The sequence below is a fragment of the Pantherophis guttatus genome, chromosome 9, assembly GCF_059756535.1.
Source record: "Pantherophis guttatus breed Tessera chromosome 9, ASM5975653v1, whole genome shotgun sequence".
In the NCBI taxonomy this organism is placed as follows: domain Eukaryota; kingdom Metazoa; phylum Chordata; class Lepidosauria; order Squamata; family Colubridae; genus Pantherophis; species Pantherophis guttatus.
In genome coordinates, this window is record NC_142071.1 from 17,123,147 (window position 1) to 17,144,106 (window position 20,960).

Sequence of the window (20,960 nt, forward strand, 5' to 3'; positions counted from 1 at the left end):
CCAAAGGTAGGTCAGTGGGCCTTTTGGAATCCAGAACAACTGCATCACACACTAACCTAACTCCTATTAATTAATAAAGAGATGAGGGTATGATAGTGTTATAGCCCAAGATAATTGAATGGATTTAGGCTGGGACAAAAACTCTACCTGATTGGTTTTAGTCAGTCCCAAGAGGATAGTGAAGATCAAATTTGGCTAGAAAAAAAAATCAAAGCTGACTTTTCTTCAGGTGCTTTACTGTTGTGGTATTATCACACAAGTTTTGTCATTTGGGGATCACCAGTTTAGGACCACAGACCTATCGGTGGACATCCTCTGAAGAACAGCATGAAGTAGGAGTCAAATGATTCATGGCAGAAAGTATGGAAACAAATCTACAAGTATCAGCTCTTCAAGTGTGTTGAACTTCACAAAATTCCCATTAATAACAGCAGTTTTGAAATTTTTTGAGAGATTGGGGAAGGTGATAGCAACAACAACAACCACCAAATTTCCTAGCCTTCCTTCTTCCATGAGTTGGAGCCCCAAGAAGAAGTGCTTAAAACAAAGCCAATATCCAAATATTACATGAGTCATTTTATGCTTGCAGGAACTTAAGCACAAAAGAAGTCAAACTGGATCTCAGCATTACGTTAGCAACACTTGCAAATGGAGAGAAGAAGAACATTGATTAGTCTGCAGAGAATCACAGTCTTTGCCGCCTGCTTAAAGCTTCTGGTTGGGCACTGTGCAAAACAGGATCCGAAGGAAAATAGACCTTTGGTCTAATTCAGCTTCCACGCATCACCGTCTTGCCTAAGAGCTCTGCATGTGAATATACTGATAAGGAGCAAAGGATCTAATGCTTAAGATTGGCAATGATCTTGAAAATCCAATTTGAGCCAGGAAGGTCTAGAATGACGCAAATGGGAGGGACAGCTCAATGGAATTCCCAATAAAGTTTCAATGCTATTAGCTGAATTATTATTCCATGTTGACAGTGTGGTTTGGTGGCTGTTGAATGCACATTCTGCCTCATGTTTCTGGGAACAGCAATTGTGTCTCTCTGCAACTTAGTATTTATATAAAAATAGTTCTTACACTGCAGGCTCAAAATCTGAATAATAAATTAAACAATGGCATGCTGAATGATAACGGTTTAAACCGTGGCAACAAAATTATAAGGATGTGCAAATATATTACAATATATGTTCTTTGTATCTTATATGCTTCTTAATCTCTTTAGAGGATTCCAGTGCGGAAGTTGCAAATAGTAAGGATGATTGCAGCTGACAATGAGAAAGATCTGCCCCAAACAAACTATGTCAATGCATAGAGAAAGAACAAAGACAGCCTGGAAAGAACCCAGTCCCTGAAATGAAATGATAGCTCCACTTGTCAGGTGATCTTTGGAATAAGGTCTTCATGTAGAAGGCTCTGTTTTAATATGACTAACAATCTCTGGGCACCAGGTAATTCTTGGGTTTGGAAGAGCTGACCCATTCCTTCCATTCCTGCTTTTAGATATTTACATATCAATGGCTTCTATTTGTAAGGATGTTATGCTACATTCAGAATCAGAAATGTATTTTGACTCTAGATGGTGGTTACTGGGGAACAATGATGACAAACCACTGTCTGTGGGCTTCTCGGGGTCTTTTGGCTTGTTAGCACAGGAAAACAGGTCACTGAAATTTGTAGAAAGACCATTCCTGGTGGTGCAGTCGTTAGAGTGCAGTATTGCAGGCTAAATCTGCTTACAGTCAATCCTGACGGGCTCAAGATAGGCTCAGCCTTCCATCCTTCCGAGGTTGGTAAAATGAGGACCCCGATTATTGGGGGGCATATGCTGACATTGTAACCCATCCAAACAGTGCTGTAAAGCAGTACGGAGCGGTATGTACAGTAAGTCTAAGTGCTATTGCTAATCAGACCTAGCAAGTTGTTTTTTTAAGCATGTGCCTAATTCCTAATAAAAACAAGTTTGGTTGTTTGGCTTCACTGTTTGGAGAAGGCCACACCCAAGTCTTACAAGCACAGTTTGCTCTCTTACTGGTGTGTGGGTGCTAAATTTGTTGACAACCAACGATTGTGAGATGAAAGGAATGCCTTTCTAGTGTTCCATCTATAACAACTTGATCCCAGATGCAAGTTACTCACCAGTCCTCGAGAGTGGAAGGTGCATACTCAAATGAGCAGCAATTGCTCCCTTAGAAAAACCTACCACTAATGCCTGAGTGCTTTCTTTTTGAGTGTTTTGTCTGGGATTTCTCATTAGACGCTTGATCTGTTCGTTCTATAAAACAAGACCAGGGAGAGATGACCTGATTGCTCTACACTGTTGTACAGAAAAGCTACAGAGGAGGGACTTGTCAATCTTGTAAACACACACAATTTACAAATGCAGCATGAGGGCAAAACTGGAACAATCCAGTCTCAGAAGACAAGGATAATTTCCATTGCAATTGCTTACCAATACAAATCATCATCACTGTGTTTGGGGTAATTAAATGGAGAGATGTGAAATCTTTGGATAATTAATGTGATATCCCTTGGCTCAATCAAATAAACCACAATAACCTGTTCTAGTCCCTGGCACACAAACTCAGATTGTATTCTTGTGACACCTGCAAAAATTAGGTAAAACTTAGCTGACCCAGGAAGATTGTATAGATTGCAGGCACTACATAAAGATGCCACACTGTTGGAAATGGCAAAAATCTGATGAGGGAAAGAAAGAATATGACGGTGGACATTACTGTCACTGAGAAAATGTTAGCAAGACAGAATGATACTTCTTGTTGTTTGTGGCCAAACCAGCAAAGGGTGTTAATCAGATTAAGACAGATCTCAATGGAAATAAAAAAAAAAATCTTTTAGGAACACAGAGCAAAACCATCCTTATCCACCAGGAACTCAATTATTGCTCTCTTTGGAATCTTTTCTGCATAATGATTTTTGCACCCATCCAATCATTTGGAATAATTTCTAAACATGTGAGAAATGACATTCAGGAAAGGCTGTCTTCTTATATTCTGAAGGAAAACCTCACAAGCAATAAGTAACATGAATTTTATGATCCGGTGGAAGATCTTTCCTACAAAATCTGATGTAGGATAGACCTTGCTTTCCCATCCCCACCACTCCATGGTTTTCCTGCCGTTCAGCTGACACTGAGGTCTCAGTTGTGGTCCTAAGTTGAGGACTGCCTATACGCCATGGAAATTGAGATCACTATTTGTCTTGCACATGGCAAAGACTGGACATGGAGCCCAACACTGATCTGTGATTGCACATTTTGTGTATCCGGAACTCCCACTGTTTGCAGCTGGAAGATGCCTTGACATTTGAGGACTCTCAATTGCAACTGACCTGAAGGGGGAAGGTGGTCTGTCTTGACTCTTCTCCCTCCAAGATAACCAACTATCTGAAGGCATTGCAGGAGCCACATAGCCAATCTGCTTGCTTTCATTGTCATTACATTATATAATGTAATAACAATGCACCAACCAAATTTGCAATAACTCCTCACCATCCTAGCCTTTTCCCACAAAACCACAATAAGCCTTCCTATCCCAAGTCCGGCTCTTGAACTCAGGGTGATCCACTCCCACCTCCCTCCACTAAACAGATCCCAGAGCAAAACGAAGGTCCTCTGATTTTCTCCGCCTCGTGCCCCAAAGAAGAAAGCAGGGGATACCCAGGAATGGATTCTCCTTAGAGAGAGACTGTAAACTGCATCGGATTCGGAGGCTCCCAGCCCAGCCCTGCTGGACCTCAGATCCTTTCATCTGAAGGGCCCGAGCAGATCCTTAACGCGGAGGTTCTGGATCTCTCGAGAACAATGGAAGGGAAAGCTGGTCCAGGGGCCCCTCCTTTAACACGCGCCGCTTCTCTGCCGACCTTCAGCCGCTCGACTGCCCAGAAAAGGCCGGTCGCGAGCCAGCCGGGCATCCCCGGCACATGCCCCGCTGCTGCTTTGCACGTTGCCGGCCCGCAGCTCCGCGGGCAGCTGGGCTGCGTCCCCGCGAGCGGCTCTTTGTTGGAGCGGCTGAGGCCCGGGGGGCGATCAGGCCAGGCCTAGCAGAGCACAAGGGAGCGAAGCAGCCTCTCTTGGCCCCGCCACCCGCCCTCCCTGCCCCCGAAGAGCCAGCCGGCGCCGTTGCCGCCGAGGGGGCCGGCTGCCCTTCTTACCAGCTGTCCCTGGAGAAGGAGCGAAGGAAGCGGATGCCCGGCGCAGGGATGGCCCGCATGGCTGCTGAAGGAGAGCCGGCCGAGGCGGAGGAGGCGCACCAAGAGCTGCCGGCCGGCCGGGTGCTCGCTTGGCTGGCTGGCTGCCTGGTTGTGCGGGACGCGACCGCGCGGGTTCCTCTCGGAGCGGGAGGGGCGCGATCAGGGGGCGGTTGCGGCTGGCGCTGCTTCGGCCCGAATCCCGGCTGGCATTTAAATGCCCCGCTGGAGGCCAGGCGACGGGCACCCGCCGGTGATTCAAGGCCGCTTTCCCGCCCCGGCGCGGGCAGGGCCAGGGCGAGAAGGGAAGCTGGCCGCTTGGGCCGCCCCTCCCCTCTCCTGCCCGAGTCACGCTTCCAGATGGGCAGCCCGGGCGCCGCCAAAGTTCCCTCCGGGGCTGGCCTTGGCCTTCCGTGGCATCGACCTGGCCCGGTTAAAAACCAAGGATCGGAGAAGCCCCGGCCTTCTGCCCGCGGAGCCTGGTCCCCTTTGGCTCCGGATGGGCTGGGTCGCCAGCAATCCCTGGTTGGAGCAAAGCTTTGGAAGGTGGGGTCATCAGGGGACTTTTCTTGTCCCAACACCACGAAGCCCAGGGGAACCAACCCCCAAAGCCCCTGACAAACGTGCATAAAGGATCCTTTCTTAAGTGGTCGTTTGGGCCACTGGGTCCCCGCTTTGAGGCAGCATTGAAACATGGACAGAGCAAAGGAAGGAGAAGCCTTGTCAAAGTCGCTTTAAAGCAGGGGTGAAATCCAGCAGGTTCTGACAGGTTCTAGAGAACCAGTAGCGGTAATTTTGAGCAGTTGGGAGAACTGGCAAATACCACCTCTGGCTGGCCCCAGAGTGGGGTGGGAATGGAGATTTTGCAGTATCCTTCCCCTGCCACGCCCACCCAGCCACGCCCTTCAAGCCACGCCACGCCCATCAAGCCATGCCCACAGAACCAGTAGTAAAATAATTTGGATTTCACCACTGCTTTAAAGGCCAACGATCTTATTTTCTCAACCAACTGGAGGTAGTTGGTGGTAGAGATCTTGGGGGGCCCAGAGTCATCCAATGAACTTCCTCAGTTGAGGCTAGATTGGAGCCTGGGTCTTTCCATCCCTGCTCCAGCATCCTGACCACACTGATCACACTGGCTCTGTTAGATTGTACATGCAGTCCTCAATTTACAACAGTTCATTTAGTGACCAACAGCACTGAAAAAAGGTGACTTATGACTGTTTTTCACACTTAATGACTGTTGCAGCATCCCCATGGTCACGTGATCAGAATTTGGCCGCTTGGCAACTGACTCATATTTATGACGATTGCAGTGTCCTGGGGTCGTGTGATCCCACAAGCAAAGGCAATGGGGAAGCCAAATTCACTGAACAAATGTGTTACTAAGTTAACAACCGCAGGGATTCACTTAACAACGGTGGCAAGAAAGTGTTACAGAGATTCTCAGTCATCCAGGTCATGGTTGTTCCAAAAGTGCTTTTTCAAGAGGCAATTGGACTTTCTGGGTTTTCTTTAAAGACATTTTGCTCCTCATCCAAGAAGCTTCTTCAGACCCAAGGAAGCTTCTTGGATGAGAAGTGAAATGTCTTCAAGAAAAAACCAGAAAGTCCAGTTGCCTCTTGAAAAAGCACCTCTATGGCAAGAAAGGTTGCAAAATAGGACAAAATTCACTTAACAAATGTCTCACTTAGCAACAAAAATTTTGGGCTCCATTGCGGTCATAAGTTAAGGGCTACCTGTTTCAAACACTAACACAGGTAAATTATAGTGATGGTTTCCTTAACCACTAACCACACTGTTGGCATCATCTGCATATGTACCCACATCCCTCTGATGGAAATGCATTTTCAGGCTGTTTCTGTTGAATTTGAATTTTTTTCTTTCTTTTTTCCTGCCAAGAATGGTGCTCAAGGCTCCCAGTGCCCAGAATAAAATCCCAGGTCGGCTGGATTTGTGACATAGATTTGTCATGAAAAACACTGATCTACAGGATGAGTTCAGCGAAAACTGAAAACTGTCTCACTACTTATTTTCTGTTAGAATTATTCAAGTATTCATGCTACTGTTTCGATATGACCCCTTTAATTGACCTAGAGGGCTAGTTTTGGGAGAAAATGTAAGTTAAGATAATAGAGAAAATAGTATGCCATTTTTTTCTTAATCCTTTAATTTCTGTTTTAAACTACCGGTATATCAAGGATCTTATAAGAGGGAAGAATAATAAGCACATGATTAACCTTTCCAGCGACAGAAACTAAAATAGAATCTAAATGGAAAAACGATGTTTCTCTGGGTAGAAGGGCATGCAAAGGAAGAGCATGGAATTCAGTGCCCATGGTAAATTTTATTCATTTGACAGGATTTAGAAAAGGCAGATTTTTTTTAAACTTATATTTATAGATATTTGGATTTTCTCTGCCTTCCTTTATTTATTTTATTTATTTATTTTTCATATTTGTATACCGCCCTACTCCCGAAGGACTCAGGGCGGTGAACAGCCATAATAAATACAAATACATATAGAAGTTAAAAACTATTAAGAAACAGATTAAGTAATTTAGGCTCAAAGATTAAAAAACATCCAAATTTATCTAAAGAGGTTTAAAACCCAATTTAAAAGACAGTTTAAAAGCCAATTAAAAAGGGAGAGTTAGGCCAGACCAGCTTGTTGGAATAGAAATGTTTTCAGGGCTCGGCGGAAAATGCGTAAGTCTTGGATGTTTCGTAACTCCGGGGGAAGCCCGTTCCAGATGGTAGGTGCGCCCACAGAAAAGGCTCTCCCCCTGGGGGCCGTCAGTCGACATTGTTTGGCCGACGGCACCCTGAGGAGTCCCTCTCTATGGGAGCGAACTGGTCGGTGAGAGGCTATTGGTGGCAGGAGGCGGTCTCGTAAGTACCCTGGTCCTGAGCCATGGAGCGCTCTAAAGATAGTAACCAAAACCTTGAAGCGCACCCGGAAGACCACTGGGAGCCAGTGCAGCTCACGCAGGAGGGGGGTTACATGAGAGCGCCACATTGCTCCCATTACCACCCGCGCGGCCGCATTCTGGACCAGTTGGAGCCTTCGGGTGCTTCTCAAGGGGAGCCCCATGTAGAGAGCATTACAATAATCCAGGCGTGAGGTGACAAGGGCATGAGTGACCGTGCGTAACGAGTCCCGATCCAGAAAGGGATGCAACTGGCGAATCAGGCGAACCTGATAAAAAGTCCTCCTGGCTACGGCCGTCATATGCTCTTCAAAAGACAGCCGTGAGTCCAGGAGGATGCCCAAGTTGTGAACCCCATCTGTGGGGGCCAACGACTCGCCCCCAATAGTCAGAGATGGCGCCAACTGACTATATCGGGACGACAGAAACCACAGCCACTCGGTCTTGGATGGGTTGAGTCTGAGTTTGTTCCTCCCCATCCAGATCCGTACGGCCTCCAGGCACCGGGACATCACCGCGAGGGCATCATTGGGGTGGTCTGGGGTGGAGATGTACAGCTGGGTGTCATCAGCGTACTGATGGTACTTCACCCCAAAACCACGGATGATCTCACCCAGCGGCTTCACATAAATGTTGAATAGAAGGGGCGAGAGGACCGATCCTTGTGGCACCCCACATATAAGGGGCCTCGGGGTCGACCTCTGCCCCCCTGTCAACACAGACTGCGACCAGTCAGAGAGAAAGGAGGAGAACCACTGTAGAACAGTGCCCCCCACCCCCAACCCTTCCAACCGGTGCAGCATGATATCATGATCGATGGTATCAAAAGCCGCTGAGAGGTCTAATAGGACAAGGACTGAGGAGCAACCCCTGTCTCGAGCCCTCCAGAGATCATCAACCAATGCGACCAATGCTGTCTCTGTGCTGTACCCGGGCCTGAATCCCGACTGGAACGGATCTAGATAATTCGATTCATCCAGGTACTGAGGCAGTTGTCGTGCAACCACACTCTCAACAACCTTTGCAACAAAGCGAAGGTTAGAGACAGGACGATAATTTGCTAATACAGCTGGATCCAGGGAGGGCTTCTTGAGGAGGGGCCTCACCACCGCCTCTTTCAAGACGGTGAGAAAGACACCCTCACTCAAAGAAGCATTTATAATCTCCTGGAGCCAGCCTCGTGTCACCTCCCGGGAGGCCAGTACCAACCAGGATGGACACGGGTCCAATAAACATGTGGTCGCCTTTAGTCTGTTCAGTATCCTGTCCACGCTTTCGGGAGTCACAGGATCAAACTCTTCCCAAATAATATTCTCAGGACCTGCCCCTGTCATCTCCTCTGGATCAATCCAGTCAGAGTCTAGCTGTTCACGAATCTGAGCAATTTTGTCATACAGATATTGTACAAAATCCTCAGCTCTACCCTCCAAGGGATCTTCCCGCGTCTCTTGATGGAACAGAGAGCGGGTCACCCTAAACAGGGCGGCTGGGCGATTATCTGATGATGCAATAAGAGTAGAAAAGTAGTTACTCTTCTCTACTCTTATTGCCACTAGGTAATTCTTAATATGAGATCTTACCAGTGTTCGGTCGGATTCAGAACGACTAGCCCTCCAACTGCTCTCTAGGCGTCTTTTCTGGCGCTTCATCTCCCTCAGCTCCTCAGTATACCAAGGAGCCAGGTGAGACCGGCACCGGGTCAGAGGCCGCAAAGGCACGACTCGGTCTAAAGCATCAGCCGCCGCCCTATCCCAGGCGGCCACTAAGTCCTCAGCCGAGTCATGTGCTAGAACCTCAGGAAATGGCCCTGTTATAAGCTGGATCTAGCCCAATAACTCAAAGACAGACTCCAATTCTTTTCTGTAGCTTTATTATTGATCTGTTGGTACTGGAGGTCACTGACCTTGTACCTTTCTCTTTCAGGCATACATCTGGAATCATATGTGGACCATGTGGTTGGACCTTTTGTACCCAGGAGGAGGGGCTAAGAGGTAAGGAGTGGTTATAAGGATTATGGGATATGTGGTTAGTTAACCCTTGAAGGTCCGGGTGATCAGGGAGACATAGTAGTTAGGCATTTATCATGACAAAACCCCCTCTAAATGCCTAACTGGGTACCTGGGGTGGTGTTTGCATACATACAGAGAATACACAGGTACAGGCATGAATTACAAGCAAACACGCATTTTTGACATGAGGTAAGCATGTTGTTTATGTGGTAGGGGTTTAGTGAGAATATCTGCTGTTTGCTCCTCTGTGTCACAGTGTACTGCCCTAATGAAACCTATCTCTGAAAACTGCCTGACGTGTTTGTATTTAATGTCAATGTGCCTAGAACGCTGACCTATGGCATCGGCCCTAGAGATCTCTATCGCTGCCTTGTTGTCTTCGTGGATAACTATTGGATATGAGGGTTCAGCCCAGATGTCGCAGGGCAGGTCATCGAACCATACTAAATTGTTTGCGGCCTTTGATAGGCAAACAAATTCTGCTTCCGTAGTTGATGTGGCCACCAGTTTTTGCTTTCCAGTGTACCAATGGATGGGGCAATTGTTGAGTAGTAGCACGTAGCCTGAGGTGCTTTTTCTGCACTCTACGTCCCCAGCCCAGTCAGCGTCGGCATAGCAGGTTAGCTTTGGTTCCTCGGATGTTTCTGGTTCTAGGCAGAGTAGGGCATCCACACTGAATTTTAAGTATCTAAGTAGTCTTTTGATGGCGTTCCAGTGTGTTACCGTGGGTTTGCTTACATGCCTGGACAGCAGGTTGACGGCTAAGGTGATGTCGGGCCTGGTCCAGTTGGATATGTACAGCAGTGACCCTATCGTTGATCTATACAATTTGTTGTCTGTGAAAGGTTCAGATTCCTCATACATGGTCTTCAGGAACTCGGGTTGCATGGGGGTCTCGCTGGGTTTTGCTTCGGACATGTTGCATTTGGACAGCAGCTCGATGATCTTTTCTCTCTGGGAGAGGCGGAAGCCCTTGTTGGTTTTTATCACTTGGACCCCTAGGTATCTGTCAATCTTTCCAAGTGACTTTAAGGAGAAGTGGCTACCCAGGTCAGTGGCGAACTTGTCACACCTGCTCTTGTGTTTGCTGATGTACAAGATGTCGTCCACGTAAACGAGCACACCTTCGAATGTGTTGTTTTCTCTCCTCGTAAAAAAGCATTTATCGGCTGAGGTGGCCTCGAAGCCCATGGATCTGAGGGCCTTGGCCAAGCAGTCATACCACCTTTTGCCCGACTGCTTGAGCCCGTACAGGCTTTTATTCAGCAGCCAGGTTTGGTTCTCGCCTTTGTTGTACCCAGGCGGCGCTTTGACGTATATTTCTTTATCCAGCTCGGCGTGCAAGTACGCTGTTTGTACGTCGAATTGGAAGACCTCCAAGCCCAGGATGGTGGCCACCACCAGGGCGCTTTTGACGCTCTCCGCCCTGACGGTTGGCGAGTAGGTGTCTGTATAGTCTTCGGGTTATCTTTGGGCGAAACCCTGCGCGACTAGTCTTGCCTTGTATAGGACCTTGTTGTCCTCTAATGTCTTAACCCTGAACACCCATTTGGTTCCTATTGGTTTTTTGTCCTCTGGAACTTGGGCAGGTGAGTATACCTGGAGGTTCCTAAGGCTTTCCATCTCCTTCTCCATGGCAAGCATCCATTTTTCTTTCTCTTCCTGGGGGAGCCCGAGGATGTCTTCATATGAGCTGGGCGTGAAATGGGTGTTGTGGATGGTCATAACGTAGTCCTCTAACTTCTTTGGTAGCTTGTTTCTGGTTTCTCTGATTGGCCTGCTGGGGGTTGGCTCGGTTTCCTGCATGTTGTCTGCCTCTTTGTCCGTCAGGTCATCTATCTTCAGTGAAGGGTGCCCTTCTTTCCAACCTTTGACGCTTGCCTTGCGATGGTTGGCTTTGTGCCCTGTGACCTCTCTGACCTCCCTTTCCCCTTGGCCATGCTCGAACGTGACCCTATTGGCTGGGATGTCATTGGAGTGTACCCTCGACCAGTTTGCGTTTTCGTGGAAACTGGCTGATCTGGAAACCACAAAACGGTTATTGTTGTCGACAAATCTGTAGCCCTTTGTGCCCGGTTCGTAACCCACGAACCTCAACCTTTTTGATAATTTCTCCCCTTTTCTTCTTAGCTGTCTGGGAATGTGGACATCAGCTGGGGCGCCGAATATGTGTAAGTGTGCAATGTTGGGCTTTCTGTTGTATAGCATCTCGTATGGTGTCTTATTGATAGAGCTTGACCACAGTCTATTCAGGGTGTAATTAGCGTAGTGTAATGCCTCTGACCAGAAATGCTGCCCCATCCCAGCATCCTCCAGGGCGCATCTCATCATGGTTTGCAACACCCTGTTTTTTCTCTCTGAGACTCCATTTTGAAAGGGGGAGAAAGGTGAAGAGGTGTAATGCGCTATGCCCTGCTCCCTCAGCCACCTTGTGAATTCTTTGGCCATGAATTCTGAGCCCCTATCAGTCATTATCTGCCTTATTCTCATGTTATGTTGCATATCTACTCTTCTGTGGAATTCCTTAAACCTTTGGAACACTTCGTTTTTGTGTCTGAGGGAGTAGACATACCCGTATCTGGTGTAGTCATCCACAATCGTGAGGAAGAATTGCTTCCTATGTCCTACAGAGGGTTTCATTGGCCCTACCAAGTCCATATGCACCAATTGGAAGGGGTATTCCGTGGTTCGTTTGGATCCCCTGGGGATGGCCTTAACCTTGATCTTAGAACGCTTACAAACTGAACACTCTAAGTAGTTTTCGCAGTTCTTTACTTTGAGACCTTCGGTACATTCCGTCATTTTCTTTACAATGGGGAAGCTTATGTGTCCCAGTCTCCTGTGGAGGAGGTGGGCGCAGTTATCATGCAATGGCTTGCCGATAGATACAGACTTGTTTGTCTTCTCATGGCTACATCCTGCCTCCTGCTGCACCCCCTCTGTTTCTGGATACTTATCTACCTTGTGGTTTGTGCTGGCATCAATGCCTTCTTCCTCCCTTGCGTTGGGTGTGAAGTAGGGAAGCCCCTCGTGTATGGTTACCTTTCCTATCTCTTTCCCTTGCTTGATCAAGTGTGCCTTTCCATCTTTAAATTTTATTTCTATATTTGTGTCTCGTGTCAGCTTTGTGATGGCTAGCACGTTGTGGGGAATCTCTGGTACGTACAGTACTCCTTTTAAGTCCCCTACCTGTGTGATGTGTACATTTCCTTTCCCCACTACTTTGACCTTGCTTTGGTTTGCCACCTTTATTTCTGAGTCTATTTCTGTGAGTGAGTCTAGCAGCTCTGGGTTACAAGTAGTGTGGCTTGTGGCCCCTGAGTCCAGGAGCCATGTGTTTCTCTCTGCCTTATGTTTGTCATTTGGGTCATCGTGCCTGATCCCATACATGGAGCCAGAGTTACTGTCCCTGGAGTGGTCTCTGCGCTCGTGGTGTTTCCTGGGGTTGGGTGACCACCCTCGCCCTCTTTCCTTTGGGTGCCTGCGTTCAGGTGACCTTCCCCCTCTACTGTCGTGCTGTCCCCTATCCCTATGGTTCCTGGGGCAATCCTTCTTTAAGTGGTTCCTTGATCCACAAGAATAACATTCTGAGGTATCCCTGGCCCTATCCTGGAAATCCACCCTCTTTGTGGGTCTAGGGTCCCCTTTGGCTAGTTGGCGTTCCCTCCTCAGAGTGTCCTCTGCAACGAGCTGACTGGTCAGTGCGCCTAGTGTGAGGTATTGCAAGTTGAGGCTATTTAGTTGGGTCATGAAGCTGTCCCAGCTGCTATCAAGAGAGTTTATGATTATGCTTATCATGCTCTCTTCAGTGATGATTTCCCCCCTCTGCATGAGTTCTGCCCTTGCAGCATTCATTTTTAAGATGTGCTCACTCATGGGGACCCCTGCCTTATGCTTGGTGGAGTGGAACTCCCTAGATAGTCTAGTGGTAGTGGCTCTGCTTTGGCTATAAAACAGGTTACATAGTTTTTGCATAATATCATAAACAGTTAGATTGTCCTCAATAGATGGATACATAGCAGATGGAATGGAGGTTAACATGATACAAAATGCCCTGTGATGAATGCAGTCAATTTCCAGTGACCAGGGCTTTTGGGGAGGTCTGTTAGCTAGGAACAGTGCATTCTCTCTCATGAGAGCAACTCTTAATTGTTGGCTCCATTCTATAATATTACCCCCATCTAACTGCAATTTTGGCAAATTGGTGTAATTTGCCCCAGAAATATTAGTAAGGTTACTTACTGGGGGGAGCTGTCCATGGTCCAAAATGTGATTAAACTCACAATAAGGCTTTGGGATGTCTGTGGCCATTCTGTACTTGCTTGGATCTATGTAACTTGCTTCTCTTGTTACAGGCAGGTACTGGGCATGCGCGAAGCTCATTCCGCGTTGGAGTCCATCGGGTGAGGTTCCTGTTGCTGGAGCTCCCAGGCCTAGGCCTAGGCCTGTCGGTGGGAGGCTGGACCCACCCCCGGTGGGTCCGAAGATTCCCCCTGAGGCTGGACACCACTGCTGGATGGCTGGATCCCCGGCGAAGAAGGGCAGAAGGTGAGGAGGCGACGCGGTCGCAAGTCGAGGACTTTCGCGGGTCGGCGGCGCGGCAGCAGCGGAGGTCGTAGGTTGAGGATTCCCTGCACTCAGCGGCTCGGCGGTAATGGCGGCGGCGGCGGCGGATCCTCCCTTGTGGTTGCTGGTCCCTGGTCGCGTGGACTGGCCTGATGGATGTCGTGGCGTGGGTGAGTAGCCGGTTCTTCTCTTCTCCCTCGGGCCTCGGGTTGTCGGTGTAGCGGGTGGTGAGTTCGAGTTCTGCAGTTGATTCTTCCTGCAGGTGGGCGGTCTTTTGTGCCGGTTGTTGGTGTGTGCGGTGTTTTTAGTTGGTTGTGACTCGGTTGCCTGGTCTTTGTTGGTTGTCCTGGCCTTCTTGTGCTTTCCAGGATTTTTCTTTGGTTTATTGAGTGCCGCGGGAGGCTCGAAAGCAGAGCCTAGGGCAGCGGTGATGGTCTCGATTGCCTTTTGCAATTCGAGATTGGTAGGCGTTTTTCTTTTTATTATTGTGGTCTCTTCGTGGTCGCTTTGAGAGCTGGGCTCTTCGTAGTCGCTTTCTGAGTCCCCCTCGTCTGTTTCGGGGTTCGGGCATTTTCGCGCCAAGGGATTCAAATCCTGGCTTCCCATTGGCTGGTGCTCGTCCCAAGATGGCCGCCGGGAAGGGGGCGCGGAAATGGGTTCTGCCGGCTCAGGATCATCGGGTTGGGGTGGCTTACCCTTTTTTGCTGGCTTTTCTTTCTCGGTGCTCTTTGGGGCCTCAATCACTGCTTCTTGTTGCTCGAAGAGGCTTTGAATATCCGCGATGAGGTTTTCTTTGTCGCTGCTTGCCTCCATCAGTTTCAGGATGGAGAGTTTGAATTTATTCATTTTCTGTGCTGTTTCTTCTTCCGGGGCGGTGATTTCCTTGGATGGCCCCTCTTCATCTGATTGTGAGTCCAGGCTGGAGTCCTGCTCGCTTCCAGCTTCTGTCTCCTCCATGGCTGTGGCTTTGGTTGCAAGCTTCTCAGCCATCTTCTTGGTAAGAGCTCTGGTCTGTGCTCTCTTTGCTTCTTCAGGGTAGGTGTTGGGTTCAGTCATTGTCTGGAGTTATGGGCAACCGACCTCTGCTACCATTTTGTTATAAGCTGGATCTAGCCCAATAACTCAAAGACAGACTCCAATTCTTTTCTGTAGCTTTATTATTGATCTGTTGGTACTGGAGGTCACTAACCTTATACCTTTCTCTTTCAGGCATACATCTGGAATCATATGTGGACCATGTGGTTGGACCTTTTGTACCCAGGAGGAGGGGCTAAGAGGTAAGGAGTGGTTATAAGGATTATGGGATATGTGGTTAGTTAACCCTTGAAGGTCCGGGTGATCAGGGAGACATAGTAGTTAGGCATTTATCATGACAGGCCCAAGCTCCATCTGGAATCTCTCAGGATCCATCAGGCGCCTGGGGCGGAACCACCTGGTCGGTTCCGCCTCCGTGCGGCGGGGTGTGGTGGTTCGAAGGTCCAGGCGAAGGAGGGAGTGATCTGACCATGACAAGGGTTCAATCACTATATCCCCTATCTCGAGATAACTCAACCACTGTCCAGAGACAAAAACAAGGTCCAGTGTGAGTAGAGCCATAAATTAACTGGGTCAGGTCCATAGCCGTCATGGAAGCCATGAACTCCCGAGCCACCTCAGATGTCTCGCCAACTGATGACAGGTTAAAATCCCCCATGACCATAAGCCTGGGGGTGTCAACAGCCACCGCGGCTATAACATCAAGCAGCTCAGGCAGGGCTGCTGCCACATGGCAGGGAGCCAGGTACATGACTAGCAAGCCCAACTGCACCCTATGACCCCACTTCACAAGAAGGGACTCACATCCAGCCGTCTGAGGAACAGTGGCCTCCCTTGGTCCAAGACCCTCGTTAATAACAACCGCCACCCCTCCGCCCCTCCCCTGAGACCTTGGCTGATGGAAAGCACGGAAACCTGGTGGGCACATATCAACAAGGGGGGGCTCCCCCTTCCTGGCCCAACCAGGTCTCCGTAATACCCGCCATCTTCTGAAATAAAAGAACAGGTCAAAATGTAACTAATGAATAATTGCATCAGCTTTCTTTGAAGACTTGATTTTTGTATTTAAATGGAATGATAATCACTCCCCCACTGAGATTGTATCACAAAAAAATCATTAACTATTTGTACATTTCATTCCCTCCCAAATCTGGATGGCAATTTAAAAACAATTCTCCCTCCCCACTTATTTGGTAGGGTAGCTTTCTCTTCTACTTCTTGTCTTCTGGTGTGGTGAGATTAGAATACCCAAAATATCCATCAGGTTAGCTATATGGCAGTAGTGAAATGTAAAATTTGTTACTACAGGTTCTGTGGGCGTGGCTTAGTGGGAGGGGGGGTAATGTGACTGGGTAGGCGTGGCCAACTTTTATTTTTATTTTTAAAACCATTTTTTCTGTTTAAAAAAATGCTTTTAAAAGGCTCTGATGATCCCAGCTGAGTTGCCTGATTGTCAGAGGCTTTTTTTTTTTTTTTTTACTTTTAAAAGCATTTTTTCGGCCAAAGAAAAAATGCTTTTAAAAGTTTTTTAAAAAGCCTCAGATGATTGTGCGGCTCAGCTGGGCATGGGGGGGTGGGCAGGGATTTTTGCTACCAGTTCTCCGAACCACCCGCCGCCATCACTACCGGATCGGGTGATCTGGTTTGAACCGGGAGCATTTCACCTCTGCTATATGGGAATTCTGGTACTGCTACTCCACATCTGATGGACACAAAGTTGGACAAGACTCCACAAGAGTGTTTATGTAAAATAACAATTACTTTAAGAAAAATAAACTTTTCACCCATCCATCTTTCTTTTCTTTAAACCATTTTTTAAATACAACAGACCCTCTCATTTAACACATAAATCAACGTAATTCCAAGAGCTTCTAGTAAACCTTTGTATCCAGGTCATAACAGACCACATTTTCTTCTCTTTTTGACACTATCAGACACTTTTGTCCAAAGTAATTTTGCACCGTCTCATGCTCAATCTCAGTGTTCATATTTTTATAATATATTAGTGGATAATATATTAGAGCAGTGCTGGCGAAACTTTTCAGCACTGAGTGCTGAAATGGGGGGTGGGGGTGCGTGCATGCTGGAAACTGGAAGAGCAGTCACCCAGCATGCATGTGCGTGCTAGGAAGATGATCTTCCGGTTTCTGGCGTGTGCATGTGCACCAGCCACCTGGTCTTCCAGTTTCTGGTGTACATGCATGTGTCAAGATCAGCTGGCCAGAGCACATGCATATGCTGGAAACCAGAAGATCATCTTCCTGGTGTGTGCATGCACACAGGGCAGCTGCTCTTCCGGTTTCCAGCGCTCCCGCACATATGAAGACCAGCTGGCTGGCCCATCAGAACCCGGAAGAGCAATGGGTGATGGCTCACATGCCCGGAGAGATGGCTCTGTGTGCCACTTCTGACACGCGTGCCTGTGGTGGGTTGCTACCGGTTTGGTCTGGATCTTGTGAACTGGTTGTAACGGCGGCGGGAGGTTCCATCCACCTGCCCGGACATCATCACGGATGATCTGTGCATGCGCAGAAGTGCTGCGAGTGAGCGAAGTGAGCGTGCACATGTGCGAACTGGTAGCGAAGGTAAGTGAAACCCACCCTGACACGTGCCATAGGTTCGCCATCACGGTATTAGAGGGTCTTTCAGTGTCCTTTTGCTCTAACAGAAATGGATTTCATCGCTCTAGATGCGAGTTCCTCGTCTCCAGACCAACTTGAAAAATTATCTGGATGGTGGCCAACTTGAACATTGAGATCTTTGTTAGAAGACCAGTTGTAAATTTCTCTGCAAAGTAGGAGTTGATTAATTGCTGTGGGGAAACATCTTCCCACCCCCAGGTGACAGCCTGGTCATGAAAGGTCCTTCCCAAAGAACCCAGCAGAAGCCATTTGATTCATCCAGATCATTTAAGTCATTTGTGCAAGTCATTTTTGTTGTTTTGTGTTTTCTTAATTTGGAGAAACGGGGCGGGACCAAATTAGCACCACTGCCATTCATGCTACAGGAAGGGATCAGCAAGGTGGCTTTTGTGATTTCTGTGGTAGCCCATAGCCCCTTGGGTCTTTTGAAAAAAATTGCTCTGGAATCCTAAAGGACCCTTGAGAGAAGCCTGCAAGATAATATGGGGGCTGAAGAAGTAGGAAATGTATTGGTGACAATGACTTCTCTGCTTCTTTTCTCCGTAAGTGAGCTTTTATTGAAATTTGGAGATTTCTGTGATGTGTGGTCTTTGGTGCTCTATGAGCTTGATGGTTTTCTTGCAGATGTTTCATTACCAAACTAGGTAATATCAGTGCCATAAGAGAGAGGGGTTAGCTCTTATTTTTATATACTAATGGCTTGCTCTTTCAGTGTTGGTGGGACTGTTCTTGGTGGTTCCTTGATTGGCTCTTTTGAATGGTCTGTAGATGTTGTTTATCTCTATGTGGATGGCTGATTTGTCTGAATGTCAAGTCTCCAGGAATTCTCTTGAGGTTTTGGAACTTGGCTTGATCTACAATGCTCACGAAAGTTAGAATATTTTGGACATGTGATGCGACACCCGGAAAAATACGGCATACTTCACTTAATCCTTCAAGGAAAGATTGAAGGCAAATGAGGTCCAAGCAGAAGGAGAACATCATGGCTACAAAATCTAAAGGGATTGGTTTGGACAAAACTCAGCAGCACTTTTTTGTGTGACTGTTGATAAAAATAGGTTCACCAATATGCTCGCCAACGTCTGATGATGGATACGGCAGAAGAAGAAGATGCTCACAGTTTCTCAATTGAAAATATGGTTGTATCTGTCCATGTGTTATGAAATTAAGGAGTTTAAGCACTTAAGGATTTCTGTGATGGGAAGCAATCCTTTAATTCTTGCAATGTCCAGTCTGGACAGTACCAATATATTTTAAATTTTTTGTGGGCTGCTAAGCTCCCTAGGAAGAGATATTGCATACCCAGCCTGAATTCAGTAAATGTGAATACCATCACATGCTAAGTATCTCCACAACATATGTAGTCTTTTTTTTCTTGCTCCATACTGAACATTTTCAGTTTTTCTAACTTCTTTCACTATCACATTTTGTTTATCATCTTAATGCACATGCTGTCTTCCATGTCCTAACTTCTTCTCCAATAGCCTAGAAGCATTCCTTTCAAATGTTGATAATGCTGCCTGGAGATAAAGGGAACTGCACTTCATTCTGTTCTTGATAAGCTATCTGCAAATATTTAGTCAATCCTGCAGAAAGGTGGGAATAAAGGACAGGTTTAATACATCTGACCACCTTGGAGGACCTTGGTGCATTCCTTAGTTTTCCATAGGCTATCTCATTATGAGCACTCATCAGGTGGTGAATTGGCAGACTAATTAGCTAAGATTAATTTGTCCCTCAAGCAATCACTCATGCTTTTGGATTGGATTATGATTGGATTACTGTGATGTGGTCTACGTTGGGCTGCCCTTGAAGGCTACCCAGAAGCTATGTGGTCCAGAATACAGTAATGAGAACAGTGAGATGTTTGGATTGCACACAGAACAGAACTTTATGAGATGTACTCAATACCAGCTTCTGGGTGTAATCCAGGGTGCTGCTAATCATCCATACATTCTTTGCGGCATCTGATATGACTTTGAGGGACCACTTGTCTCTAGATTTCCACTCACCAGTGAGGTCAGAGTGGACACACTTTTGGTCCTATTAATCAAACAATGTCTTCTGGTAGTCAAGAGTTTAGTGGCAGCTCCTGCCCTCTGGGATGACATCCTCTGCCAGAGGTTTGTGCTGCTCCTACTTTATTGACTATTTGTAAACTCTTAAAAAAATGTTCTCCCAAATCTTGGGATGGGATGGTCAAATCTGGGTTGTGGTATTTTGGAGGGGGGAGGGATTTAATTGTAAGCCATCCAGAGTAATTATTTAGCCTCAAAATTGAATGAAATAAATAAACTCACACACAGGTTTCTTATTTAGAAGCAACACACCCATACATACACACGGATACGTATGCAATTTTACTAATGATTGTTTATATTTTTTAACAAGTATTTTATGAATGTTTTTGTTGTGATTTTATTTGACTGTTGTACGTCACCCAGAATAACTTTTGCTGAGATAGGGAGCTATATAAATTTGATTAATAAATAAATAAAAAGAAATAAAATGTGGATGTTACTCCAGGTGCAATTGGTTTTAGTTTCTTGTTGATTTTATCAATTTGTTAGTCTCCACCCAGAGTTGTATGCCAAGGGGATAGCCATACAAATTGAATTAATACAGGTAGTCCTCAACTTACAAAAGTTTGTTTAGTGACTGTTTGAATGTTATAATGGCACTGAAACAAGTGACATGACCACTTATGACCATTGCAGCATCCTGATGATCACATAAACTAAATTAGGATGCTTGGCAAATGATTCATATTTAGGATGGTTGCAATGTCCTGAGGTCATGTGATCCTCTTTTGTGACCTTCTGACAAGCAAAGTCAATGGAAAAACCATTTTACTAACTTAAAACCAAATAATGAGCCTTGATGGTGCAGTGGACTAAGTGCTGTTAAAGTAGCACTTAGTTGCCAGCTGCCTGCAATTACTGCAAGTTCAAATCTCACCAGGCTCAAGGGTGACTCAGCCTTCCATCCTTTCGAGGTAGGTAAAATGAGGACCCGGTTTGTGGGGCAATAAGCTGACTTTGTATAAAAAAAGAACACTGCTTATGGGGGGGGCGAAACCCTACTAAGCAGGTATATAGAAAAGTATGAAGGCTATTGTTTAACGCATTGTAAGCCGCCCTGAGTCTCCGGAGAAGGGCGGCATATAAATTGAATTAATTAATTAATTAATTAATTAATTAATTCACTTAACAACTGTTTTGGCGAGAAAGGTCATAAAGTGAGGCAAAATTCACTTAACAAATGTTTTGGTTAGGAACAGAAATTTTTGGCTCAGCTGTGGTCATAAGTCAAAGACTACCTGTAAAGTAAGTGTGTGTGTTTAAGTGAGTGAATGAGTGATTGTGTGTGTGCACGTGCTTTTCCTATTTCCAATAGACATGTTTATTTTCAAAATGAATCACTGGGGGAAAGTTAAGCAGAATTCCTTTACTTGGACAGAATGGCTCCTTCTCTTTTTACAGATAAAGTTCTGCAGACTGGTTTATTTTTGTCTCAGTTTTTTCAACAAATGCAGACATCAGCAGAACAAGTCAAGGAGCTTAAAGAGT

The 20,960-nt window shown here is 46.6% G+C and overlaps 2 protein-coding genes across 4 annotated transcripts in view; one reads left to right on the forward strand and one right to left on the reverse strand.

Moving 5' to 3' along the window:
• SLC37A2 (solute carrier family 37 member 2) overlaps window positions 1–5,026 on the reverse strand; it is a 46,017-nt gene extending 40,991 nt beyond the window's left edge. The window contains exon 1 of the mRNA XM_087875706.1: window positions 4,174–5,026. Coding sequence (XP_087731832.1) covers window positions 4,174–4,904 — 731 coding nt within the window. The 5' untranslated portion in view covers window positions 4,905–5,026. The remainder of the gene's footprint in view (window positions 1–4,173) is intronic.
• A 1,175-nt stretch (window positions 5,027–6,201) lies between these two features.
• LOC148112491 (uncharacterized) lies at window positions 6,202–19,918 on the forward strand. 3 transcript variants are annotated; one of them, XM_087875707.1, is made up of 6 exons: window positions 6,364–6,549; window positions 9,063–9,130; window positions 11,279–11,319; window positions 13,504–13,884; window positions 14,924–14,991; window positions 17,418–17,557. In XM_087875707.1, the coding sequence occupies exons 1-4, from the start codon at window positions 6,494–6,496 to the stop codon at window positions 13,765–13,767; spliced, it is 429 nt and encodes a 142-aa protein (XP_087731833.1). In that variant the 5' UTR covers window positions 6,364–6,493; the 3' UTR covers window positions 13,768–13,884; window positions 14,924–14,991; window positions 17,418–17,557. The 3 variants fall into 3 exon arrangements, 1 of the variants encoding a protein (XP_087731833.1); XR_015729363.1 differs by lacking the exons at window positions 6,364–6,549; window positions 11,279–11,319 and adding an exon at window positions 6,202–6,328 and having other exon boundaries at window positions 17,418–19,918; XR_015729362.1 differs by lacking the exons at window positions 6,364–6,549; window positions 11,279–11,319 and having other exon boundaries at window positions 8,995–9,130; window positions 17,418–19,918.
• Window positions 19,919–20,960: the final 1,042 nt, after the last annotated feature.

What these genes read in the sequence shown, in the direction of transcription:
- LOC148112491 (XM_087875707.1), top strand. Translation starts at nt 6,494, where the DNA reads ATGTTTCTCTGGGTAGAAGGGCATGCAAAGGAAGAGCATGGAATTCAG. An exon ending in CCAGGAGGAGGGGCTAAGAG is followed by an intron (nt 9,131 to 11,278) that starts GTAAGGAGTGGT and finishes TTTTCTTCTTAG; the next exon opens with CTGTCTGGGAATGTGGACAT. An exon ending in AGCTGGGGCGCCGAATATGT is followed by an intron (nt 11,320 to 13,503) that starts GTAAGTGTGCAA and finishes CTCTTGTTACAG; the next exon opens with GCAGGTACTGGGCATGCGCG.